At 33.1% G+C, this 27907-nt stretch overlaps 3 protein-coding genes across 3 annotated transcripts; all 3 read right to left on the bottom strand.

Annotated features, from left to right (window-relative positions):
* Positions 1-4135: 4135 nt before the first annotated feature.
* Positions 4136-16732, bottom strand: LOC122512623. The gene is made up of 2 exons (XM_043628554.1): positions 16614-16732; positions 4136-8259 (listed from the first exon to the last, which is right to left on the bottom strand). Exon 2 carries the CDS (start codon positions 8251-8253, stop codon positions 5008-5010), a length of 3246 nt encoding a protein of 1081 aa, XP_043484489.1. The 5' UTR covers positions 8254-8259; positions 16614-16732; the 3' UTR covers positions 4136-5007.
* A 990-nt stretch (positions 16733-17722) lies between these two features.
* LOC122512622 lies at positions 17723-22021 on the bottom strand. Its single transcript, XM_043628553.1, has 2 exons — positions 21898-22021; positions 17723-21334 (listed from the first exon to the last, which is right to left on the bottom strand). Exons 1-2 carry the CDS (start codon positions 21901-21903, stop codon positions 18083-18085), a joined length of 3258 nt encoding a protein of 1085 aa, XP_043484488.1. The 5' UTR covers positions 21904-22021; the 3' UTR covers positions 17723-18082.
* Positions 22022-22437: 416 nt separating this feature from the next.
* On the bottom strand, positions 22438-27679 carry LOC122512624. Its single transcript, XM_043628555.1, has 2 exons — positions 27171-27679; positions 22438-26161 (listed from the first exon to the last, which is right to left on the bottom strand). The coding sequence occupies exon 2, from the start codon at positions 26156-26158 to the stop codon at positions 22922-22924; it is 3237 nt and encodes a 1078-aa protein (XP_043484490.1). The 5' UTR covers positions 26159-26161; positions 27171-27679; the 3' UTR covers positions 22438-22921.
* Between the last annotated feature and the right edge of the window lie 228 nt (positions 27680-27907).

Below are 27907 nucleotides of genomic sequence, written 5' to 3'. Positions count from 1 at the left end.
ATATTAATTTCAATAACCAGCTTAAACAAAAATTAAAAAAAAAATTTTTTTTCAGAATTTTAAAAGTCTATCAATACATTTCGAGATATTTTTCTGATAAATATACCTGGTAAATTTTAGCCAAATTCGTTAAAACCTCTTCGAGCTATCGTGTACACAAAAATCGGGATCCACACACACACACACATTAATAGATCCCGACAATTGTTCAGGGTCTTATATAACATAGTTCTATCTAGCAGAAAATTTGTTGAAAGGATTTTTAAAAACTTTGTAAATTAAACGACTGCAAAGCTTCCTCACGAGGAAGCAAAAATTAATTATTTAAAAAGAAATTATTGCCAGAAACAGCAAAAGTTGACAGTTTTTTATAAGAATTCGTGGAAACTGCATAGTTAATTAAAGTGAGTGTTTCTAAACATTCTCTCAAAATTTGGCTGAAAAAAAAATTGGTGGCGGGTGTTTAAACGAAGATTTAGTATTTTTTGAGATTATTATTTCCAAGATGGCGGACTTGCGGAAGTCGAAATTTGTTCGAAATTGTTCAGTGAGTGTTTCTAAACATTCTTTAAAAATTTCGCGGAAAAAAAAATTGGTGGCGGGTGTATAAACGCAGATTTAGTATTTTTTGAGGTTATTATTTCCAAGATGGCGGACTTGCGGAAGTCGAAATTTGTTCGAATATGTTCAGTGAGTGTTTCTAAACATTCTTTAAAAATTTCGCGGAAAAAAAAATTGGTGGCGGGTGTTTAAACGAAGATTTAGTATTTTTTGAGGTTATTATTTCCAAGATGGCGGACTTGCAGAAGTTGAAATTTGTTCGTAATTGTTCAGTGAGTGTTTCTAAACATTCTCTGAAAATTTCGCCGAAAAAAAAGTTGGTGGCGGGTGTTTAAACGAAGATTTAGTATTTTTTGAGGTTATTAATTCCAAGATGGCGGACTTGCGGAAGTCGAAATTTGTTCGTAGTTGTTCAGTGAGTGTTTCTAAACATTCTCTGAAAATTTCGCCGAAAAAAAAGTTGGTGGCGGGTGTTTAAACGAGGATTTAGTATTTTTGAGGTTACTAATTCCAAGATGGCGGACTTGCGGAAGTCGAAATTTGTTCGTTATTGTTCAGTGAGTGTTTCTAAACATTCTCTGAAAATTTCGCTGAAAAAAAAATTGGTGGCGGGTGTTTAAACGAAGGTTTAGTATTTTTTGAGGTTATTAATTCTAAGATGGCGGACTTCCGGAAGTCGAAATTTGTTGGAAATTGTTCAGTGAACCATTCTTAACAATCCCTCAAAGTTTCGCTGAAAAAAAAATTGGTGGCGGGTGTATAAACGCAGATTTAGTATTTTTTGAGGTTATTAATTCCAAGATGGCGGACTTGCGGAAGTCGAAATTTGTTCGTTATTGTTCAGTGAGTGTTTCTAAACATTCTCTGAAAATTTCGCTGAAAAAAAAATTGGTGGCGGGTGTTTAAACGCAGATTTAGTATTTTTTGAGGTTATTATTTCCAAAATGGCGGACTTGCGGAAGTCGAAATTTGTTCGAAATTGTTCAGTGAGTGTTTCTAAACATTCTTTAAAAATTTCGCGGAAAAAAAAATTGGTGGCGGGTGTATAAACGCAGATTTAGTATTTTTTGAGGTTATTATTTCCAAGATGGCGGACTTGCGGAAGTCGAAATTTGTTCGAATATGTTCAGTGAGTGTTTCTAAACATTCTTTAAAAATTTCGCGGAAAAAAAAATTGGTGGCGGGTGTTTAAACGAAGATTTAGTATTTTTTGAGGTTATTATTTCCAAGATGGCGGACTTGCGGAAGTCGAAATTTGTTCGTAATTGTTCAGTGAGTGTTTCTAAACATTCTCTGAAAATTTCGCCGAAAAAAAAGTTGGTGGCGGGTGTTTAAACGAGGATTTAGTATTTTTGAGGTTACTAATTCCAAGATGGCGGACTTGCGGAAGTCGAAATTTGTTCGTTATTGTTCAGTGAGTGTTTCTAAACATTCTCTGAAAATTTCGCTGAAAAAAAAATTGGTGGCGGGTGTTTAAACGAAGGTTTAGTATTTTTTGAGGTTATTAATTCCAAGATGGCGGACTTCCGGAAGTCGAAATTTGTTGGAAATTGTTCAGTGAACCATTCTTAACAATCCCTCAAAGTTTCGCTGAAAAAAAAATTGGTGGCGGGTGTATAAACGCAGATTTAGTATTTTTTGAGGTTATTAATTCCAAGATGGCGGACTTGCGGAAGTCGAAATTTGTTCGTTATTGTTCAGTGAGTGTTTCTAAACATTCTCTGAAAATTTCGCTGAGAAAAAAAATTGGTGGCGGGTGTTTAAACGCAGATTTAGTATTTTTTGAGGTTATTATTTCCAAAATGGCGGACTTGCGGAAGTCGAAATTTGTTCGAAATTGTTCAGTGAGTGTTTCTAAACATTCTTTAAAAATTTCGCGGAAAAAAAAATTGGTGGCGGGTGTATAAACGCAGATTTAGTATTTTTTGAGGTTATTATTTCCAAGATGGCGGACTTGCGGAAGTCGAAATTTGTTCGAATATGTTCAGTGAGTGTTTCTAAACATTCTTTAAAAATTTCGCGGAAAAAAAAAATTGGTGGCGGGTGTTTAAACGAAGATTTAGTATTTTTTGAGGTTATTATTTCCAAGATGGCGGACTTCCGGAAGTCGAAATTTGTTGGAAATTGTTCAGTGAACCATTCTTAACAATCCCTCAAAGTTTCGCCGAAAAAAAAGTTGGTGGCGGGTGTTTAAACGAGGATTTAGTATTTTTGAGGTTACTAATTCCAAGATGGCGGACTTGCGGAAGTCGAAATTTGTTCGTTATTGTTCAGTGAGTGTTTCTAAACATTCTCTGAAAATTTCGCTGAAAAAAAAATTGGTGGCGGGTGTTTAAACGAAGGTTTAGTATTTTTTGAGGTTATTAATTCCAAGATGGCGGACTTCCGGAAGTCGAAATTTGTTGGAAATTGTTCAGTGAACCATTCTTAACAATCCCTCAAAGTTTCGCTAAAAAAAAAATTGGTGGCGGGTGTATAAACGCAGATTTAGTATTTTTTGAGGTTATTATTTCCAAGATGGCGGACTTGCGGAAGTCGAAATTTGTTCGAAATTGTTCAGTGAGTGTTTCTAAACATTCTTTAAAAATTTCGCGGAAAAAAAAATTGGTGGCGGGTGTTTAAACGAAGATTTAGTATTTTTTGAGGTTATTATTTCCAAGATGGCGGACTTGCGGAAGTCGAAATTTGTTCGTAATTGTTCAGTGAGTGTTTCTAAACATTCTCTGAAAATTTGGCTGAAAAAAAAATTGGTGGCGGGTGTTTAAACGAAGATTTAGTATTTTTTGAGGTTATTAATTTCAAGATGGCGGACTTGCGGAAGTCGAAATTTGTTCGTAGTTGTTCAGTGAGTGTTTCTAAACATTCTCTGAAAATTTCGCCGAAAAAAAAGTTGGTGGCGGGTGTTTAAACGAAGATTTAGTATTTTTTGAGGTTATTATTTCCAAGATGGCGGACTTGCGGAAGTCGAAATTTGTTCGTAATTGTTCAGTAAGTGTTTCTAAACATTCTCTGAAAATTTGGCTGAAAAAAAATTGGTGGCGGGTGTTTAAACGAAGATTTAGTATTTTTTGAGGTTATTAATTCCAAGATGGCGGACTTGCGGAAGTCGAAATTTGTTCGTAGTTGTTCAGTGAGTGTTTCTAAACATTCTCTGAAAATTTCGCCGAAAAAAAAGTTGGTGGCGGGTGTTTAAACGAGGATTTAGTATTTTTGAGGTTACTAATTCCAAGATGGCGGACTTGCGGAAGTCGAAATTTGTTCGTTATTGTTCAGTGAGTGTTTCTAAACATTCTCTGAAAATTTCGCTGAAAAAAAAATTGGTGGCGGGTGTTTAAACGAAGGTTTAGTATTTTTTGAGGTTATTAATTCCAAGATGGCGGACTTCTGGAAGTCGAAATTTGTTGGAAATTGTTCAGTGAACCATTCTTAACAATCCCTCAAAGTTTCGCTGAAAAAAAAATTGGTGGCGGGTGTATAAACGCAGATTTAGTATTTTTTGAGGTTATTATTTCCAAGATGGCGGACTTGCGGAAGTCGAAATTTGTTCGAAATTGTTCAGTGAGTGTTTCTAAACATTCTTTAAAAATTTCGCGGAAAAAAAAATTGGTGGCGGGTGTTTAAACGATAATTTAGTATACCTCTATGTAAGAGATATATACGGAATGTAATAAATCCAAGATGGCTGACTTCCGGAAGTCGAAACACGTTAACAATGATACATCTGACTTCCCTGATACATTTCCTTTAAGTCTGGGTGAAAAAAAAATTGGTCTGGTAGAATTAAAATTTTTCGTTTTTTAAACGTTTAAAACTTCATGGACCTTCTAATATAATTTACATATTTTTGTTATGTTATAAATTTCTTATCTTTCTATACGAATTCAAAATTTTTTTTATCTAAGAGCTATTCTGGAAATCCCCTGAAAATATGTCTAATTTAATTTTTTTTAATGTCACATGCCACGTGTGTGACCTTAAAGTAACATTAGACTACACCTGTTACCAAGCAAACCTGACAAACACCCATCGATGAGCAATCTTTTTACAACCTTATGGACGTCGATACACGGATGTGATCTGTGTATGTAAGGGCCTAAATTTGGATCCAAAAATCAGTATCTAATCCATTTCTAAGTGATCAACATCAAATGTGTACCAGAAGTCAGTACGAAATCTATATTCGTCAATTACGAAATTCCAAGTCTAAAGTAATACCCATCTTGTGTGTGAACTCAAACAAATATTAGTTTATTCTTCGGTCAATTCAGGGCACAACTAAAAATAAACTTGTAACATAAGTCCATAGTTTAATTAAACAAAGTGTCGCCCATTTATTCAGCTTTTTCTGTTCGGGTCAGGCCATTCTGCTCAATGACCTCTTCCCGTCAGTTCTCAATCGACACTCTAAATTTAAAAGAAAAAAATATTTAAGTAAGCAATTGTTTTTTATTTTTTCAAATCCTCGACATAAAATGTAGTTCCCGACTCCTTAAGTTTTTTAATTTCACTCATAACATTCATTTGCGACTGCAATAAATTCATACTCTCGTAATTGTAGGACAAAATAACAGTTAAACCGGCTTTGCGATCATTCTCAATTTTCCACCTTAGTTCATCAATTTTAAATTTCGTTCCCGGCAATAGAATTGTTTCGCTTTCTCTTATAGCCATTACATCTTTCACTTTAGCTCTCAAATAGGGTCTGTCGAATCGCATTTGATACATAATCCTCGTCTTTGTTTGGGACTTCGTCAAAGCAAAAATTCGTGCAACACTCGGTTCTTCTGACGCTGAGGTAAATTGCGTGAGCATCATATCCTTTCGTCCATTGTAAAAGAATTTTTCCACTTCCTCAGTTTCGCGAACTTCACCGCGAAATAATTTTGGAATATATTCTTCGATTAAATCACGCGATTGACGAATCGCGAGTCTGTAGATTGCGTTCTTCATTCGTCTCGCAACGTCCGTGTCGTCACGAATTAAGGTAAAACCATCGGTGCCATAGTAACGAATAGCGACAAAATCCTCAAATTGGAGGTTATTTATGGCCGGGGACATTATGTACTGATTGTACATGTTGTGAGCGAAGACTGACATGTCACGATTTCCAGAATTTTGATTGGGGTACAGTTTGGCGAACTTACTCTTCGCCTTCTCCTTGGTTTTAATTTTCTTATGGGTGAATTCTTCCGCATTTTGGAGTTCATAGAAGAGTTCTGGTTCGTCCATTCCTATTGTTTGCAAATTGGCGATTTCGGTATCGCGATTAGTGTCTTTCTTCTTGCCGACGCAGAACAAATTGCCGCCTTCGCATAGAACTAGATTGTCGTCATTTGTAATTGTAATTTCGAAAGTTGAAGTAGATGATACCTCTTCGATTGGTTCCTTGAAAATTATGTCCGTTTGCTCCACTTGCCAAGTAATCGGATTCAATTCCTTGTAGACTCGCTCATTGTTCTTGGAGATGTGATCGAGAAGGTAGAGGGATTCCTTGGAATCAATGCTCCTAAGTTCGGCAATTTGGTTCTTGTTTTCTAGTCTGAGGTACCTAAAGCCAAAACCAGAGGTACTGTCTAAGGAATTAACGTAGACGTACCGACCATGCTTGATACCGATTTTGAGAACAACACTGTTTACGGTAACCAAAGCATTTGCTAAAATGACCTCAATTGACGAGGTGGAGAACTCAAAGTCCCGTCTTAGATAATTAAGCACCGCTTTCATCGAAAGCAGACCCATCGTTCCTATTTTGAAAACAAGTTCAAAGCCTGGATCCAGAAGGCGAATGACAGTAATACCTAGATGTTTGAAAAAATTCCGGTTAAAGATTGACAGCAATTGTTGGGCACCTGCACTTGCATAGGATACGATATTACGCAAAATTCCTTGTAAGGAGGCTCTTATTACAAATGATTGAATTGCTGCCTGTAATGGTAGTGCAATTACCTTGGCGACCAAACTCGACGTTCGTAAATACGTCGATACCAAGGGGAACATCATCATACAGTCAATAACACACGAAGTGTACGCAAATGATTGGTATTTATCAAAAACACTATCAATACAGTTGTAGAATGGTATCAGCGACAGACCAAAATTCTTCCACCATTCGACCCTCGTCTCTTGATAGCCAGTAGTCTCCAAATATTTAGCAATTTTGAATGTCTGATCAGAAGCAACATGCTGCAGGTATGTTTCGAATTTTTCATCAACATTCTTGTATTTATAGTGGAAAAAACTTTGGTGAAAAATTTCAAATGGAATTCCTAGTTTTTGACGAAATTCCTTCGGATTATTCGATTCTCTCATGAGAAGAAATTTTGTGTTTTCTTTTATGAGAGCGTAATATTCAGTTGTGGCATTCTTTGGAAAGTAGCATTTAAAGGCAATGTTCGGATAAACCAATATCTGTTCCGGTGGCACTGGAATATTACCCATAGATTGAAAAACATAAAAACCATTGTAAATTTCCACATACGCTTGATTCATTTCCCTTATGAAATCATCACCCAAAGCATTTTTTAATTTTTGCACTTCAAATCGAATGCACTTTGGCTTTAGATTCTCAATCTGTTGCATGAACAATTCCTTCAGATCGGGTAACTTTATGGTATTTGTAGAATTATGACAGTAGTAGTCATTGTTATCATTCTTGTAATTCTCGATCATTTCGTTGAGATCCTCGGTTTTTGAACAGTACTTTAGGATAGTCTCCCTTGCGATTTTTGTACGATTCTTAAAATTCGAGACCGCCTGATAGAATTCACTTTCCGCGGTTGGTTTCATTGATTGCTTCATCTTGTTCAACTCGGACTCCAAATAAGTGAAGAGTTGTAAAAAAGCATGTGGCCAATGATTCCGGGTATTCATTATCATGCCAATTGTTTCTGTCATGTTGTCCCTTTGATTGTAAACGTAGTAGAGAAAAGCCGGAAGTGCAAAGACGGTTATTACCGAGGTGTTAATTCTGTTAGCCAATGTCATTTGCTCAATCAAGTGTCCCATTTCGACGCATTCCTGGAACAGTATTTTCTGATACATCTCATGCTTCCATAAATACATTTCGGAAGAATTAGCCTTAGAGTAGAAACTAACACTCCTGCCGTTCGATCTGAAAAAAGTTAGACCAGCCTGTGCGTAGATATAATCAACCGAAAAAATTTCCAAATCTTCCTCGTGTACAGGAAATAGTGGCATTATCACCTCCATCATTATTCTCCTCGCCGCCAATGGTGACAATTTTGATTTCGGCCCATACTCATTCTCAAATTCCATTTCCTTAATTTTCAACCTCGCTCCTTCAATTACAGAAATATAGGTCGGTTTATCGATGCCAATTGTTACATTCGCTAGGAAACCGTAAATATTATTGAATTTTTGAAAAACAAGGGACTTGACAAAGTACTCGAGCATAGTGTTGATGAACGTCTCATCGAGGTCCTCGTATGACTTTGAGCCGTAAAGATCCGTGCTCGCTAGTATTTTTCTCACCAACTCTAATTTCTTTCCTAAATCTTTTTTATTTACTTCAAAGTATTTATAGAGTGCATTGACTGTTGGAATATTTTTGTAAAGATCATTTTCGTTCAATTGACTTTCGACGAATAGAAAACTACTGATAATGTTGACATAGGTGTAGATTGGAATAATTTGGGCATATTCCAGTGCACTGGTAAAATTTGTCGTATTCATTATTATCTGAAAGAAAGTTTTGCTGTTAAATTTTTTGTATTTTAATTTATAAAATTGAATCTGTCCCTGAACCGTGATCGTTAATTGGTTTGATAATTTAGAAAGTCGGAACTGGCGAGTGACCCACTGGTAGTGAAGAATGTGTGTCGCGCGGCTAGTTAGTAGAAAAGAAAATTCCAGATGGCAGAGACGCATAGTCTTAGATTATTTTTCTTCCCTAAATTAAGGAATCCTTGAAAAGAACGTGCTTGCAGTAGGAAAGAGAGGAATCAAGAAGCGTCGTTGTGTGAGTCAGTATCATGCCAGTATTGTACCAGTCGTGTCTCGTCGTTGGCATTTCGCTTGCCAAGTTGTTCAGGCAGAATTTCCTCTGACGATTGAAAGCGTCTCAGAGGCATTGTTGTTGTTGTTGGACAAATGAATTAGTTTATTAATTAAGCATATGTCGTCTATTTATATAATTTATGACGTATATTGTTTTCGTTAATATTTTAGACAAAAGATGAAAGTTTCAATTATAAGAAAATTAGTTAATTTATTTGGATTTTCATAATTATTTCATAATAATAATGTGATAATTATAAAAATAACACAGAGCCGCAAAGGGAAATTATTTTTTTTACTATTTAATTTTTTTGTCCCCGGATTCGGAAAGTGCGGGAAATTTTACGTCGAAATACATTTTGACAATTTATATATTAACCGATGTTTCAAGGTCAATTAAAGGTTATCTAGAAGGTCAAATTTTGATTTTATTCTCTTGTCCGGAAAGTCAGCTAGGAATGGATTTTAAAACAAATTCCTTCAAGGTCAAAAACCTTAATTTGAAATATTTAATTTTTCCTACACCAGAACAAGATGACCTTTAGTTGACCTTGAAACGTTGGTTCATATAAAATGGTCAAAACGTATTCGGACGTAAAATTTCCCGCTCTTTCCGAATCCGAGGTCAAAAAAATTAATAATTGCAAAATGAGGTGTTTGACCTTGAGTTGACTTTGATGCCGACGTGAACACCGGCATCTTAATCAGCGACCCCAAAAACATAAAGGTCACCTATGCTTAGAACATATCCACCTCAATTTCCCTTCGTGGTCCTGTGTAATATAATATAATAATAGTAAAAATATAATAAAATTTTGTTATTACTGTCCGACAGATTTTTTCTTAACTGTTAACTAAAAAATTAAAATATAAAAAACATAAAACATGTAATTATATCTTACCCGTATTTTTGGGAAATTTTTATTGGAATTCTTAAGAAAAAACTGAAACAATATTTTTTTGTTTTACTTCGACTGATTTATAACGTATTGTAAATATTTGTGAACGAATTGTCTTTGAAAGTTTGACGATAATCTTTTTTATTATCATTGAAATTTGTTTTCTTCTTTGGACAAATATAATATGCATATATTTATCATGTACTAAATTTCTTATCGTTCTGTACGAATTCAATAATTTTTTTGTACAAGAACTATTGAGTATTTCAATTTAAAAATTAATGCACATATAAATGATGTTTTGAACTTAATTTTGACATATTTTATTTATGAAAATAATTCTTTTAAAAAGCTTCCATCTCACTCGCCCACCTTTTCCATTTTTCCTGTATCCTTTCCATTTCCTCTTCTAATTCATCCATCTCTTTAACCCTCTCATCACCTGCTTCACAAACTGTTACAAAATTCTTCCTCACTCTCAGAAAACGCTCTTCCATTGCTTCATTCAACATTTTCACTAGTTCCATTAAATCCATGCAGTCTTCACACGTCATAATCTTTCTATTCTTCCCTATCCCTTTTTTTAATATTCGCGCCTTTTTCTCACTCTCTCGAATACTACTTGAATCAGACTCAGCCATTCCAGAAATCTACCTTATCACATAATTTTTCCCACTGTTTCTCTCTATCTTTTCTCTCACTTCAAGCAACCTAACCTCACAATATCCACTTCTTTCTTTACCTTTTTTATCACTCACACTTAGCCACTCGTACACATACACTCTTTTTACTTTCACCACCACTCTTTCCTCTGTTATCTCTAACACTACAATACTTACCCTTCAATAAAATACTCAAAATTTTGCCAAAAACTCTTAACCCTTTACCAACGCGTGCACAACTCAACGCTACCGGAAACAGAAAATAAATATTAATATAACAAATAAATTTTTCTCTTTAAAAAAGTACTAGACCCAAAAATTTTTATTCTGAAATAATTTTTTTGATTCCTTTAAATCTTTGACATAAAAGACTGTTTCCGATTCCTTAAGTTTTTTAATTTCACTCATAACATTCATTTGCGACTGCAATAAATTCATACTCTCGTAATCGTAGGACAAAATAGCAGTTAAACCGGCTTTGCGATCATTCTCCATTTTCCACCTTAGTTCATTAATTTTAAATTTCGTCCCCGGCAATAGAATAGTTTCGCGTTCATTGAGTACCATTAAGTCTTTCACTTCAGCTCTTAAATAGGGTCTGTCGAATCGCATTTGATACATAACCCTCGTCTTCGTTTGAGACGTCGACAGAGCAAAAAGTCGTGCAACACTCGGTTCTTCTGACGCTGAGGTAAATTGCGTGAGCACCAAATCCTTTCGTCCATTGTAAAAGAATTTTTCCACTTCCTCAGTTTCGCGAATTTCACCACGAAATAGTCTTGGGCTATATTCTTCGATCGAATCACGTGATTGACGAATCGCGAGTCTGTAGATTGCGTTCTTCATTCGTCTCGCAACGTCCGTGTCGTCACGAATGAAGACGTAACCTTCGGCGCCGTAGTAACGAACAGCGACATAGTCCTCGAATTGGAGGTTATTTATTGCAGGGGACATTTTGTACTGATCGTAAATGTCGTGGGCAAAAACTGCCATGTCCCGCTCGCCAACATTTTGGTACGGGTAGAGTTTGGCAATAATTTTCTTCGCCTTCTCCTTGGACTTTATTTTTCTAGGGGTGAACTCTTCCCTGAGTTCATAGAAGAGTTCTGGTTCGTCCATTCCCATTGTTTGCAAATTGGCGATTTCCGTATCGCGATTAGTGTCTTTCTTCTTGCCGACGCAGAAAAAATTGCCGCCTTCGCACATAATTAAATTGTAGTTATTTATAATTGTCATATCGAAAGTTTTCGCGGATGATACCTCTTGGAACGGTTCCTTGAAAATTATGTCCGTTTGCTCCACCTGCCAAGTAATCGGATTCAATTCCTTGTAGACTCGCTGATTGTCCTTGGAGATGTGATCGAGAAGGTAGAGGGATTCCTTGGAGTCAATGCTCCTAAGTTCGGCAATTTGGTTCTTGTTTTCTAGTCTGAGGTACCTAAAGCCAAAACCAGAGGTACCGTCCAAGGAATTAACGTAGACGTACCGACCATGCTTGATACCGATTTTGAGAACAACCCTGTTTACGGTAACCAAAGCATTTGCTAAAATGACCTCAATTGACGAGGTGGAGAACTCAAAGTCCCGTCTTAGATAATTAAGCACCGCTTTCATAGATAGCAGACCCGTCTTTCCTATTTTGAAGACAAGTTCAAAGCCTGGATCCAGAAGGCGAATGACAGTAATACCTAGATGTTTGAAAAAATTCCGGTTAAAGATTGACAGCAATTGTTGGGCACCTGCACTTGCATAGGGTACGATATTACGCAAAATTCCTTGTAAGGAGGCTCTTATTACAAATGATTGAATTGCTGCCTGTAATGGTAGTGCAATTACCTTAGCGACCAAACTCGACGTTCGTAAATACGTCGATACCAAGGGGAACATCAACAGACTGTCAATAACACACGAAGTGTAAGCAAATGATTGGTATTTATCAAAAACACTATCAATACAGTTGTAGAATGGTATCAGTGACAGACCAAAATTCTTCCACCATTCGACCCTCGTCTCTTGATAGCCAGTAGTCTCCAAATATTTGGCAATTTTGAATGCCTGATCAGAAGCAACATGCTGCAGGTATGTTTCGAATTTTTCATCAACAGTCTTGTATTTATAGTGGAAAAAACTTTGGTGAAAAATTTCAAATGGAATTCCTAGTTTTTGACGAAATTCCTTCGGATTATTCGATTCTCTCATGAGAAGAAATTTTGTGTTTTCTTTTATGAGAGCGTAATATTCAGTTGTGGCATTCTTTGGAAAGTAGCATTTAAAGGCAATGTTTGGATAAGTCAAATATTGTACCGGTGGTGCTGGAGCAATACCCATAGAAAGAAAAACATAAAAACCATTGTAGATTTCCACATCCGCTTGATTCATTTCCCTTATGAAATCATCATCGAAAGCCTCCTTTAATTTTTGCACTTCAAATCGAATACACTTTTGCTTTAGATTCTCAATCTGTTGCATGAACAGTTCCTTCAGATCGGGTAACTTTATGGTGTTTGTAAAATTATAGCAGTAGTAGTCATTATTATCATTCTTGTAATTCTCGATCATTTGGTCGAGTTCTACGGTTTGTAAACAGTACTTTAGGATAGTCTCCCTTGCGATTGTGGTTCGATTCTTAAAATTCGAGACCGCTTGGTAGAATTCACTTTCTGCGGTTGGTTTCATTATTTGCTTTACTTTGTCCATCTCGGACTCTAAATGTATAAAAAGTAGTTGAAAAGCCTGTAGCCAATGACTTTGTGTGTTCATTATACTCCAAATTGTTTCTGTTATGCTGTCCCTTTGATTGTAAACGTAGTAGAGAAAAGCTGGAAGTGCAAAAACCGTTAACGCCGATGCGTTAATTTTGTTGGCCAGTGTCATTTGTTCAATCAAGTGTCCCATTTCGACGCATTCCTGGAACAGTATTTTCTGATACATCTCATGCTTCCATAAATACATTTCGGAAGAATTAGCCTTAGAGTAGAAACTAACACTCCTGCCGTTCGACCTAAAAAAAGTTAGACCAGCCTGTGCGTAGATATAATCAACCGAAAAAATTTCCAAATCTTCCTCGTGTACAGGAAATAGTGGCATTATCACCTCCATCATTATTCTCCTCGCCGCCAATGGTGACAATTTTGATTTCGGCCCATACTCATTCTCAAATTCCATTTCCTTAATTTTCAACCTCGCTCCTTCAATTACAGAACTATAGGTCGGTTTTTCGATGCCAATTGTTACGTTCGCTAGGAAACCGTAAATATTATTGAATTTTTGAAAAACAAGGGACTTGACAAAGTACTCGAGCATAGTGTTGATGAACGTCTCATCGAGGTCCTCGTGTGACTCTGAGCCGTAAAGATCCGTGCTCGCTAGTATTTTTCTCACCAAATCTAATTTCTTTCCTAAATCTTTTTTATTTACTTCAAAGTATTTATAGAGTGCATTGACTGTTGGAATATTTTTGTAAAGATCATTTTCGTTCAATTGACTTTCGACGAATAGAAAACTACTGATAATGTTGACGTAGGTGTAGATTGGAATAATTTGGGCATATTCCAGTGCACTGGTAAAATTTGTCGTATTCATTATTATCTGGAAGAAAGTTTTGCTGTTAATTATTTTGTATTGTATCGTCACTGGAACGTATTTTTTAAGTAGGAGTAATAATAATAATAACAATGATAATGAAAAATTATAAATAATATAATTATTAGGGTGCCCAAAAAAATATCCGACTTTTAATTTTTTTTAATGCAACCTCGAAATATTGTTCTTCAATGAAAAATATTGAATACGTATTTTTTCTTTTTTAAATAAAATCATTTTTAAAGGTCGCGCTAGTCCATTTTTCATAAAAAAATTGATTTTTCCAGCTTTAAGTTCTGGAATAGTAAAAAACAATGTAAAAATTAGTTAATATGCACGTAAAATTATTTTCATACTTCTACCTTAAGTTTACAATGTTTCCAGCAAAGGAATAAATTACTTGCAAGGCATAAAGGACCTCAGAGTTGGCCATATTTTAGTTTTTCCGTAAAAATATTTCCAAAATACCCACAAATAAATTATTTAAATGTCAAACATTGGTGGGATTTTGTTGTGGGATAAACATGCTTTCTCTAAATACTTTGTATAAATAATTAATAAAATTTTAATGGACATAAATCATCAAAAAGTGTAAAAATTGATAGTTTGAAAATGACCCATCACGTCGGGATTTCTTGTGATATTGACATAAATTTCCAAAAAGTGTCTAATTTAGCCATTTCACGAAATTTTTTTTTGGTAACCAAATTTTTTTTTTCATTTTGAAAAATTTCATCGTATAATTTGAAATTGTTTTTATTTAGGCTACATTTAGATAAATGTAGGTATATCAAACTTTTGAAGTTTAAGGTAAGTATATGAAACGGAGTACAGGTAAAATAACACAATTTTTAACAAAAATATATAATCAATTTTTATATTGGTAATTCATTTAAAAAAAATTGTTTAAACAAGTTTTTATACACAAATTAGAAAATATAACTTTACTTTTTAAAATCATGCATTACATTATTCTATACATTTTGTTGTTCAAGGAAAACATTCATTACGTTTAAATTCAGGTAATCCTTTTTTTATTAAAAAAACTAATTTCAAAATTCAAAATACTTACCTCATCCTTCATTGTTTTATATACCTAAGGCAAATTTCTCAACTGCCCAGGTCAAAAAAAAATTATGTTGTTGAATTTTCTCGAAACTTTGCCAAAATGTTACTATTATAAGTGGAAGTGTAAATATAAATATTATTGAATTTAATAAAATGTTTTTTGACTTACGGAGTTTCAAAATTTTGACCCTTATCAAAATATATATTTTTTGATTTAATATATTGATAAGTCAAATTGAATGAAAACATTTTTTTTTCATCGCCAGCTTGTAGTTCGTAAAAAACCCTTTAAAAATCACTATTCACACTTATAATTTGATTAATTTTGCCTATCAATATATTAAATCGAAAAAAATATATTTTGAAAAAAGTCAACATTTTGAAACTCCGTAAATCAAAAAATATTCTATCAAATTAAAAAAAAATTATATTTACACTTCTACTAATAATAATAGTGACATTTTAGCAAAGTTTCGAGAAAATTCATTTTTTGACAAAAACAGTTGAGGAATTCTGACTCACCTCAAATTTGCTTAAATAAAAACAATTTCAAGTCTACGTAACTTTTTTTAAAAAAATCGTAAAACGATTTTAAAAAATAGGTTTTAAAGCTTAGACGATACAATTTTTTAAAATGAAAAAAAAATTGGTTAACCAAAAAAGTTTCGTGAAATGACCAAGTTAGCCATTTTTTGGAAATTTAGGGCAATATTACAAGAAAACCTGACGTGATGGGTCATTTTGAAGGTCGGATTCGTCTTCTACATCGAAAATGCGTAAATTTAATCTAGATGTGATCTTTTATGTAACAGAATTAAGTCAAAATTTGCAGGCCAGTGTTATTTGTATTTCATTTTCAAACTATCAATTTTTACACTTTTTGATGATTTATGTCCATTGAAAGTTTATTAATTATTTATCCAAAGTATTTAGAGAAAGCACTTTTATCCCACCACAAAATCCCACCAATGTTTGTCATTTAAAAAATTTATTTGTGGGTATTTTGGAAATACTTTTACGGAAAAACTAAAATATGGCCAACTCTGAGGTCCTTTATGCCTTGCAAGTAATTTATTCCTTTGCTGGAAACATTGTAAACTTAAGGTAGAAGTATGAAAATAATTTTACGTGCATAGTAACTAATTTTTACATTGTTTTTAACTATTCCAGAACTTAAAGCTGGAAAAATCAATTTTTTCATAAAAAATGGACTAGCGCGACCTTTAAAAATGATTTTATTTAAAAAAGAAAAAATACGTATTCAATATTTTTCATTGAAGAACAATATTTCGAGGTTGCATTAAAAAAAATTAAAAGTCGGATATTTTTTTGGGCACCCTAATAATTATGAAGATTGTAATTGTAATAACAACAAATAGTTATAATAACAAACTAGTTGTAATACCAAACAATTTCTAACAACAAATTATAAACAAATTGTAACAACAATTAAGAAATTCAACAAATTGTAATAATAATTAGTATTTTTATCAAAATATAAAACGTAAGCAACACGTATATTATAAAGAAGAACAGGATTTCTATGCAATTTAATAAATTCAGAGAGATGATTCACACAGATTTTTAATAATAATTAATAATAATTATTACTTTGATAATAATTGTAAATTAGTATTTTAAAATTATTAACCACTAATATTATTATTATTAATTTTCAAAATAAATAAAAAAGTACGAAATGATACCAATGTAAAATGAATAAATATACTATTTACAATCCGTCAGATTTGTTCTTAATGGTAAATGAAAAAATTAAAAATTTGAAAATAAAAATAAATATAAAATACTTATATTTTCATCTTACTGGTATTTTTATGAAATTTTTAGTTGAACTTTTAGGAGAAACCTTTGAAAATTTTTTTTTACAAAGCTGTGTTATTAATGATGAATTTAAACGAATTGTCAATGACTCCAGACATAAGTTTGACAATAATCTATTTTTTAATAATTGAAATTTGTTTTATTCCGTTATTATTGGTTAAATATAATTTACATATTTTTACTTTGTAACAAATTTCTTATCTTTCTATAAGAATGAAATTTAATGGTTTTTCAAAATATTTTTTAAATATTTCTTTTTATCTCATGCATTAAAAAATGACTTATAAATAGATAAAAATAGTTTTTCGCAAAATTAGTTTTTCTTGAAGTATTTTTTAATAATTATTACTTAAGTATTGTTGGTAATTTTTTTATTTTTTAAATTTTTACAACAATTTTTAAAATTAAATTATTATCATTGAAAAATACGTCACATTTGAAACATCTGTCGTCTATTTATACAATTTGTGACTTATATTGTTTTCGTTAATATATTAGGCACAAGGTGAATGTTTCAATATCATGAGAAGAAACCGCTGTCAAGTTGTACATTTTAATAATTTTAATGTTCATTACATAAACACTTTGCATCCTCATAGAAATAATAATAATAATTGAAATATAAGAATTAATTTTTATAAAAGAGTTAAAAATTATTAAATCTTGGTCCAAAAAATATGTTTTTATATATTCTATAACATGGTTATAATAGTTAAATAATTAGTAATTACACATAAGTTAATAAACAAGAATGTTGACAAAATTATATTTTCCACAATTTTTTATTTTTCAAATACCAATAATTTGATAATTTTTGACCGAATTAGGTTCAAAAAGAGGTCAATCGAAGCTCAAAAGATGCGTCTAAAAAAACTCTACAAAACTGAAGAAAAACATTTATAGGTGTCCGAACATTTTTTTTAAGTTATGGCCAAAAAACGTTTTTTTACAAAATGAAAAATGCAAAGAAAATATAGTTAAACTTTATGAATCGGGCTGAAAATACTTTCATTTTATGTCCCCCGAGGAGACATAAAATTTAAAAAAAATTAAGGCCTTTAGCTCTTTCTCGTTCTGAGATATTGAGGCAAATGTAATGTTAGTACACACACACATCGGGACAAATTTTTAAAATCCGTTTTTTGGACTTCCGGGGTCAAAACACGTCGAAATTTTTTTTTATTTATTTAGAACATTTATACGGACAGTGCCCATTCGTACATAAAGTACTAAAAGATTAGGTATAATGAATAAAAATTTATAAATATGTGCTGTCTTTACAAATTTACTTTAAAAAATTTAACAAAATATAATAATTGAACTAAAAATGAAGAAAACTATTTTTTTCCTTTTTTTTGTATGTTTTTAAGAAGAACTAAATGTTTTATACACTTTGAAGTCAATCAGAGACGTGTGTTAGTCCCAAAATTTTTAATCATACAACAAGAATTTTTATTTCTTCAAATTTTCAACATAAAATATAGTTTCTGAATCCTGGAGTTTTTTAATTTCACTCATAACATTCATTTGCGACTGCAATAAATTCATACTCTCGTAATCGTAGGACAAAATAACAGTTAAACCGGCTTTGCGATCATTCTCAAATTTCCACCTTAGGTCATCAATTTTAAATTTCGTTCCCGGCAATAGAATTGTTTCGCTTTCTCTTATGGCCATTACATCTTTCACTTTAGCTCTCAAATAGGGTCTGTCGAATCGCATTTGATACATAATCCTCGTCTTTGTTTGGGACTTCGTCAAAGCAAAAATTCGTGCAACACTCGGTTCTTCTGACGCTGAGGTAAATTGCGTGAGCACCATATCCTTTCGTCCATTGTAAAAGAATTTTTCCACTTCCTCAGTTTCGCGAACTTCACCGCGAAATAATTTTGGAATATATTCTTCGATTAAATCACGCGACTGACGAATCGCGAGTCTGTAGATTGCGTTCTTCATTCGTCTCGCAACGTCCGTGTCGTCACGAATTAAGGTAAAGCCATCGGTACCATAGTAACGAATAGCGACAAAATCCTCAAATTGGAGGTTATTTATGGCCGGGGACATCATGTACTGATTGTACATGTTGTGAGCGAAGACTGACATGTCACGATTTCCAGAATTTTGGTTGGGGTACAGTTTGGCGAACTTACTCTTCGCCTTTTCCTTGGTTTTAATTTTCTTAGGGGTGAATTCTTCCGCATTTTGGAGTTCATAGAAGAGTTCCGGTTCGTCCATTCCTATTGTTTGCAAATTGGCGATTTCGGTATCGCGATTAGTGGCTTTCTTCTTGCCGACGCAGAGAAAATTGCCACCTTCGCATAGAACTAGATTGTCGTCATTTATGATGTTAATTTCAAAAGTTGACGTGGATGATGCCTCTTCGATTGGTTCCTTGAATATTATGTCCGTTTGCTCCACCTGCCAAGTAATTGGATTCAATTCCTTGTAGACTCGCTGATTGTCCTTGGAGATGTGATCAAGAAGGTAGGGGGATTCTTTGGATCCAATGTTTCTAAGTTCGGCAATTTGGTTCTTGTCTTCTAGTCTAAGGTACCTAAAGCCAAAACCAGAGGTACCGTCCAAGGAATTAACGTAGACGTTCCGGTCGTACTTGGTACCGACTTTGAGAACGACCTTGTTTAAGGTAACCAAAGCCTTTGCTAAAATGACCTCAATTGACGAGGTGGAGAACACAAATTCCTGTCTTAGATAACTAAGCACCGCTTTCATCGAAAGCAGACCCATCGTTCCTATTTTGAAAACAAGTTCAAAGCCTGGATCCAGAAGGCGAATTACAGTGTAACCTAGATGTTTGAAAAAGTTCTGGTCGAAGATTGCTAATAACCTTTCGGCACCTTCACTGGTATAGGAGACGAAAGTCCGCACAATTGCCTGTAAGGAGACTTTCAGAACGAACGACTGGATTGTCGCCTGTATGGGTAGTGCAATTACTCTTCCGACCGCAGTTGACGTTCGTAGATACATCGATACCAAGGGGAACATCAACAGACTGTCAATAACACACGAAGTGTACGCAAATGATTGGTATTTATCAAAAACACTATCAATACAGTTGTAGAATGGTATCAGTGACAGACCAAAATTCTTCCACCATTCGACCCTCGTCTCTTGATAGCCAGTAGTCTCCAAATATTTACCGATTCTTGCCACCTGTTGCGAAGCCATGATCTGCAGGAATGTTCCGAATTTTTCATCCACACTCTTGTATTTATAGATGAAGTGACTCCTGTAGAATGATTGAATTGTTATATTCAGTTTCCGACGAAATTCCACCGGATTATCGGATTCCTTAATTAGCCAAAGTTTGGTTTCTTCTTTTACGAGGGCGTAATATTCGGTTGTGTCATTCTTTGGAAAGTAGCATTTGAAAGCAATATTTGGATAAGCTAAAATCTGTATGGGTGGCTTCGGATAAATAGACTCAGGAAAGGTAATATAGATACCATTGTATATCTCCACATTTGCTTGATTCATTTCCCTTATGAAATCATCACCGAAAGCCTCTTTTAATTTCTTCATTTCAAATTTGTAGCACTTTTGCTTTAAATTCTCAACCTGTTGCATAAAAAGTTCCTTCAGATCGGGTAATTTTATGTTATTTGTAAAATTATTGCAGTAGTAGTCATTGTTATCATTCTTGTAATTCTCGATCATTTGGTCAAGTTCCTCGGTTTGTAAACAGTACTTCAGGATATTTTCCCTTGCGATTGTGGAACGATTCTTAAATTTAGAGACCGCTTGATAGAATTCACTTTCCGCGGTTGGTTTCATTAACTGCTTCACTTTGTTCAACTTGGACTCTAAATGCGTGAAGAGTAGCTGAAAAGCCTGTAGCCAATGACTTTGTGTGTTCATTATACTACAAATTGTTTCTGTCATGTTGTCCCTTTGATTGTTAACGTAGTAGAGAAAAGCTGGAAGTGCGAAAACCGTTAACGCCGATGCGTTAATTTTGTTAGCCAGTGTCATTTGTTCAATCAAGTGACCCATTTCCACACACTCCTCGAACATTATTTTTAGATTCATTTCATGCTTCCATAAGTACATTTCGGAATAATTACCTTTAGAGTAGAAACTAACACTCCTGCCGTTCGACCTAAAAAAAGTTAGACCAGCCTGTGCGTAGATATAATTAACTGAAAAAATTTCCAAATCTTCCTCGTCTACCGGAAACATGGGCACTATCACCTCCATCATTATTCTCCTCGCCGCCAATGGTGACAATTTTGATTTCGGTCCGTACTCATTCTCAAATTCCATTTCATTAATTTTCAACCTCGCTCCTTCAATTACAGAAATATAGGTCGGTTTTTCGATGCCAATTGTTACATTCGCTAGGAAACCGTAAATATTATTGAATTTTTGAAAAACAAGGGACTTGACAAAGTACTCGAGCATAGTGTTGATGAACGTCTCATCGAGGTCCTCGTATGACTTTGAGCCGTAAAGATCCGTGCTCGCTAGTATTTTTCTCACCAACTCTAATTTCTTTCCTAAATCTTTTTTATTTACTTCAAAGTATTTATAGAGTGCATTGACTGTTGGAATATTTTTGTAAAGATCATTTTCGTTCAATTGACTTTCGACGAATAGAAAACTACTGATAATGTTGACGTAGGTGTAGATTGGAATAATTTGGGCATATTCCAGTGCACTGGTAAAATTTGTTGTATTTATTATTATCTGAAAGAATGTTTTGCTGCTAATTATTTTGTATTTTAATTCATAAAAGTAAAAAAAAATTTTTGCAAACTTAAATTGTAGTTTCAAAAATATCTTCAGTAAAAAAAGGATTAGCAAACTTTAATTGTAGTTTCAAAAATATCTTCAGTAAAAAAAGGATTTGCAAACTGAAATTGTAGTTTCAAAAATATCTTCAGTAAAAAATGGATTTGCAAACTAAAATTGTAGTTTCAAAAATATCTTCAGTAAAAGACAAAGATTCACAGAAATAGATTTCAAGTTCTGGAAATTTAAAAAAGATAACTTTTTTTGTAAATAAATATTAAAAATATTTTTTGCAAAAATTAGTTTTTTGTAAAGTATTTAAAAAAAATAATACTTGAACATATGTCGTTTATTTATTTATAATTGATAACGTTATATATTTTTCGTTAAATAATATTTGTCAATAATTTAGGCACTAGGTGAAAGATTTAATTATATGCGAAAATTTTTTTTTTTATTTTTTTTTTTACTATTTCAAAATAATAATTTAATCGGAAAAAAATATATTTATATCTTACCGTCATTTTTGTGGAATTTAAATTCTTAAGAGAAAATTTTGGAAAGTTTTTTGTTTTATTGAGACAGTTTTTTTTTCTATAATATATCCGAAAGATATACTATTCTGGTTGAAAGTTAAACGAATTGTACTTGAAACTTTGACAATAATAGTTTTTTTTATTATTGAAATTTGTTTTCTTCTCATTTTTTCTTTAGACAAATATAATTTACATATTTTTATTATGTAATGAATTTCTTATCTTTTTATATGTCATAACTTTATTATGTAAGAATTTTTCTGAAAGTGCTGTCACTACACCGTGATGTATTTTCAATAAAGAAAGTTAATAATAATAACAATGGTAATGAGAATAATGACATATTTTGATGTTTTAATTGATTCTTAAATATGTAATATTCAATTATTGTAAATTAATTTTTAAAAAATACTATAATTTATTATTGATGTTTATACTGGAAAATAAAAATTAAGTGAAAGTGGACTTGGAAAATTGGTTATAATTTGTAAGTTGGCTATAATTAGATAAAAGTCAAAATTGGAAATTGGTTATATTGGATAAAAGGTAAGAATTAAAAAAAAATTATATTGACAAAATTGGAAATTGGTAAAATTGAATACAAATGAAAATAGAAAATGTTGGATAAAAGGCTAAATTGAAAACTGGTTTTATTATCAATAGTTATATTTAATTTTACGGCTTTTTTTTATTATAATGTTAATATTAAAAAAAAAAATGGGAAGCCCAAGTGGGGCCCAGCTGGACCTTACTTTTTAACTATAGGCTAACTTGGGCAGATTTCCACAGCAGTAAATATCAGTTTATTCTAAAATACGCAGGTTGTCTAAATTAAATTTGTGATTATTGAACCAATAAGTGTTTTGTTAACGCGATTAACTGATGTTTTATAGACATCTTTTTTGTGTTCTTTAATTTTTGTTTTAAGAGGTATTTTTCTAGAATGACTTTTGGGTCCGAAAAATTGATCGTTGTCTAATAATTAAGTAATCGTGAGGCTTAATTTCTATTTTTTTAAATCATTCACATAAAAAACTGTTGACGACTCCTTTAGTTGTTTAATTTCACTCATTATATTTTTCTGCCAATTTATTAAATTCATCGCCTCGTAATCGTAGGATAGTTTTACGGTTAAACATGTCTTTCTTCCATTCTTCTCTTCCCAGGTCATGTCATTAATTTTGAATTTCGTACCAGGTAGAAGAATAGTCTCCCTTTCCATTTCGATCATATATTTCTCGACATTTGCTCTCATGTAAGGCCTTTCGAAATTCAGCTCGTACATAACTCTCGTTTCACATGGAAACGAGCAAGTGAATGATTTCGCAATCATTGGATCTGTCGAAGTCGAAGTGAAATGTGTAAACTGAAAATCACGTCTTCCGGGGTAGAAAATTTTTTCCACCTCCTGGAGGAAGCAATTTTCACCGCGATACAACAGTGTGGAATAATTTTCAATGGAATCTTGCGATTGACGAATTGCCAATCTGTAGATGGCGTTTTTCATTCGTTTCGCCAGATCGGATTCACCGCGAATTTCCTTGTAACCATCGAGACCGTAATAGCGAATAGCGAGAAAGTCTTCAAATTGAAGATCAGCGGAGAATTGTGATGATTTGTAAATGGGGAATATCTCCTCGGCAAATGATGATATGATTGCTCTTGGATCACTGACGGTTGAGTAGAGTTTTTCAATTTTCTTTCTTGCCTGTTCGGAATTCTTTATTTGAAAGGATTTAAAGTTTTCTGCATTCTGAAGTTGATAGAATAATTCCGGTTCGTCCATTCCTAAAGTTCTAAGACGATCAATTTCGACGTCTGGAGTTGTGCTTCTAACTTGTCCAATGCAGAGGAAGTTACCACCTTCGCATAAAATTAGATCATCGTCATGGCTGATGGTCATTTCGATTGTAATCTCATTCGATAGCTTTGTTTCCTTTTCTTTGAAAATAACATCCGTTTCTTCCACTTTCCAATCGAGGGTGTCAACTTTTCGGTAGATTCGCACATTGTCAGGGGTTATATGATCCAGGAGGTATGGTGAATTTTCCCCTTGTGTCGCACCCCGTAGTTCGGCAGTTTCTCTCCCGAAGTTGAGATAACGAAAACCGTAACCAGACGTCCCGTCGAAGGAATTAACGTAAACGTTTCGACCGTACCTTTGCCCTACTTTGAGAAACATTCTATTTAATTTCCCCATTGCGTTCGCTAAAGTAACCTCTATCGAAGAGGTGGAGAATACAAATTTCTCTTTTAGATGTTCAATGACCGTTTTCATTGACTTAAATCCATTGGTTCCGATCTTGTACACCATTTCAACGCCGGGATCGACAAGACGAATTACACTCGCTCCTAGTTGTTTGTAAAAATTCTGGTTGAATATGCTCACAAACTGTTGTAGACCCAATGTGGCGAATGAACGGAAATTTTGCAAAACTGCTTGTATGGTAAATTTGAATAATAAAGATCGTACTGACGATAGTGGTATTGCAATTATCCTTGCTACTACACTTGACGTTCGCAGATATGTCGATATCATCGGGATCATCATAAAAGCATCAATAATACACGAGGTGTACGAAAATGGTATCCAATTGTCAAAAATACTGTTAATACAATTATAGAATGGCACCAGGGATAATCCAAAGTTCCTCCACCATTCGATTCGTGTTTCTTCATAGCCTGTCCTCTCTAAATATCTACCAATTCTTGATGTCTGTTCCGAAGCAAGACGTGAGAGGAATAGTTCGAATTTTTCATCAACAGTTTTGTACCTATAGAAGAAATCACTTTTCCGAAAAACCTGAAATGTTAAATTTAGTTTTTGACGAAATTCCATCGGATTATCGGATTCCTTAACTAGACGAAGATTGTTGTCTTCCTGTATGAGGGCGTAATATTCGGTTGTGGCATTCTTCGGAAAGTGGCATTTGAAGGCAATGTTTGGATAAGCCAAAGACTGCATGGGTGGCTTCGGAAAAGCAGACTCATGAAAGGCAATATAGATACCATTGTATATCTCCACATCTGCTTGATTCATTTTCCTTATGAAATCACCACCGAAAGCCTCTTTTAATTTTTTCATTTCAAATCGATAGCACTTTTGTTTTAAATTCTTGAGCTGTCGCATGAAAAGTTCCCTCAGATCGGGTAATTTTATGATATTTGTAAAATTATTGCAGTAGTAGTCATTGTTATCATTCTTGTAATTCTCGATCATTTGGTCAAGTTCCTCGGTTTGTAAACAGTACTTTAGGATATTCTCCCTTGCGATTGTGGAACGATTCTTAAAATTCGAGACTGCTTGATAAAATTCACTTTCTTCGGTTGGTATCAGTGATTGCTTCACCTTATTCAACTCGGACTCCAAATAATTGAAGAGTAGGTGAAAAGCTCTTGACCAATGTCTCCGGGTATTCATTATCATACCAATTGTTTCTGTCATATTGTCCTTCTGGTTATGAACATAGTACAAAAATGCCGGAAGTGCGAAAACTGTTATCGCCGATGCGTTAATTTTGTTGGCCAGTGTCAATTGCTCAACCAAATGTCCCATTTCCACGCACTCCTCGAACAGTATTTTCTGATACATCTCATGCTTCCATAAATACATTTCGGAACTATTACCCTTCAAGTAGAACATAACATTTTTGCCATTCGATCTAAAGAATGCTAGGCCAGCCTGTGCGTAAATGTAATCAATTGAAAAAATTTCCAAATCTTTCTCTTGTACCGGAAACAAAGGTACTATCATTTTTATTATTATTTTTTTAACTGCTAAAGGTGAAAGTTTCGAATTGGGTCCGTACTCATTTTCAAAGTCCATTTCCCTCAGTTTAGTTGTTGCTTCTTGGATTACAGAAGTGTAGGTGATTTTTTGCATTCCAAGTGTTACGTTTGCTAGGAAACCGAAAATATTGTGGTATTTTTGAAAAACAACTGATTTGACAAAGTACTCGAGCATTGTGTTGATGAACGTTTCGTCGAGATCTTCGTATGCGTGCGAACCGTAAAGATCCGTATTTGTTAGTATTCCTCTCACCAGATCTAATTTTTTTCCTTTATTATGTTTATGTGTTTTGAAATATTTATAAAGTGCATTAACTGTTGGAATATGTTTGTAGAGATCATTTTCGGTCAATTCACTTTCGACGAACAGAAAACTACTGATAATGTTGACGTACGTGTAGATTGGAATTATTTGGGCAAATTCCAGTGGACTCGTAAAATTTGTTGTATTCATTATCTGAAAGAAAGTTTGTGTTAATTTTTTTTATTAATTGAATTGAACTTTTAATTTAATGAATTTAATTATTGCTTTGTGTCTAATTATTTAAATTTATGAAGTTTAATTTTATTTTTCGTGTTTCAGGATGATTTTGCATCAGTGATTCAGTGAACGTGATGGTAGTAGTTATCCTCAAAGAAATTCTAAAAACACGGTTGTTCCAAAGAAGTGTTGTTACGATCTCTTAAAACTGGATAAGCATGACAGAATTTTAAAGAACGTTGCCCGTGTTAAAGAATTTTATTATGATGATGAGATTAGTCGAGTAATGCCTGGATAAAAAGATTTAATTTCTGTGAAAAATAACATAACAGGGAAACGTGAATGTAAACATCTACAACAATCTGAATTTCTTGTCAGTGGCGACTATTCTCAAAATTATCTACCAGTTGTTCAGGACTCAATACAAAAACAATATTGGAATAATCATCAAATTACTGTTCATCCTTTTGTTTTGTTACCGTTCAGAGCATGATTCAAACGACCAGCCAAAACACGATAGTACTGTGATTGTTTCTGAATGTAACGATCACAATGCAAATTCTGTACATTTATTTCTAAAAAAGTTAATTTAACAGGCTTATAAAAATTCATGGATTAGAAAACAAAAAAATTTACTACTTTTCTGATGGAGCTGGGTCTCAATATAAAAATAAAAGTAATTTTACTAACTTAGTTTATCACCCTGAATCTTCAGTAAAAAAAAAGATTCGCATACTTAAATTGTAGTTTCAAAAATATCTTCAGTAAAAAATAAAGATTCGCAGAAATGAATTTTAAATTCGCGAAATTTTTTTGGGACCGAAATGTTAGGATTTCCACGTCTTGCCCCACTAGCGAAAAATTAATACAGATTAATAGCCAACCTTAAGAAAAAGATTATATATTTATAAAATGATAAACTATATGAAAAATGATAAAAATAGAAAAAAATTATATTAATTATATAAACAAAAAAATAACTTACGATTATTTCTGTTAATGTGACAAAATTTCAATTTTGCATCCCTCCAAATGGAAAATTAGCAAAAAGAAAAAATTTCTTTACTACGTTTATTTTCCGATTCACAACTGTTGCATTCTAATACAAAGAAGTGAGTTTTTGATTTCGAATTTATATCCTCTGCGATGTTAGTATTTCTTTTACTATTCACGTATTCCAAATAATATAAATAAATGCTTATCGTTTTTAATATTTGGATATTATCTACTTATATACATTGTAGGAGTTCATTGTCATAAGTAATGTTGAGCAATGTTGATATATACTTTTAACAATGGAAATTTTCTATTAGTTTGTAATATAAGAAAGAATTAACCTTCAATGATTTACAAAGTTAAATTTTTATTCAAGAATATATTTTAATTGTTTCGTAAAATTATTTTGTAAAGTAAAAACTATATTAAATTATACTTTTAAAACACGTGCCGATGATACCGCTTTGTGAGTTTGTGATGGAGAGAGGGATGTGTTTCTAGAGGTAAATTCAAGTAGAATAAAATTAAAATGTTTATTATAGGCATTAAAATATATTCTATTTTTATAATACATAATTTTATTTAGAATTCGAAAGTTTAATTTTAATTAGAATTTTATAGTCAAATGTAACTCTTTTTTTTTTACCATTTTACCCCTCCCCCCTCTCCCAAGTAACAAATTTTCAAATACATTAGCGCCATTTTTAGGCTGAGTGTAATAAATAT

The sequence above is a fragment of the Leptopilina heterotoma genome, unplaced genomic scaffold (genome assembly GCF_015476425.1).
Source record: "Leptopilina heterotoma isolate Lh14 unplaced genomic scaffold, ASM1547642v1 Lhet_123, whole genome shotgun sequence".
Lineage (NCBI taxonomy): Eukaryota > Metazoa > Arthropoda > Insecta > Hymenoptera > Figitidae > Leptopilina > Leptopilina heterotoma.
This window is presented reverse-complemented; position numbering and strand designations above follow the sequence as displayed.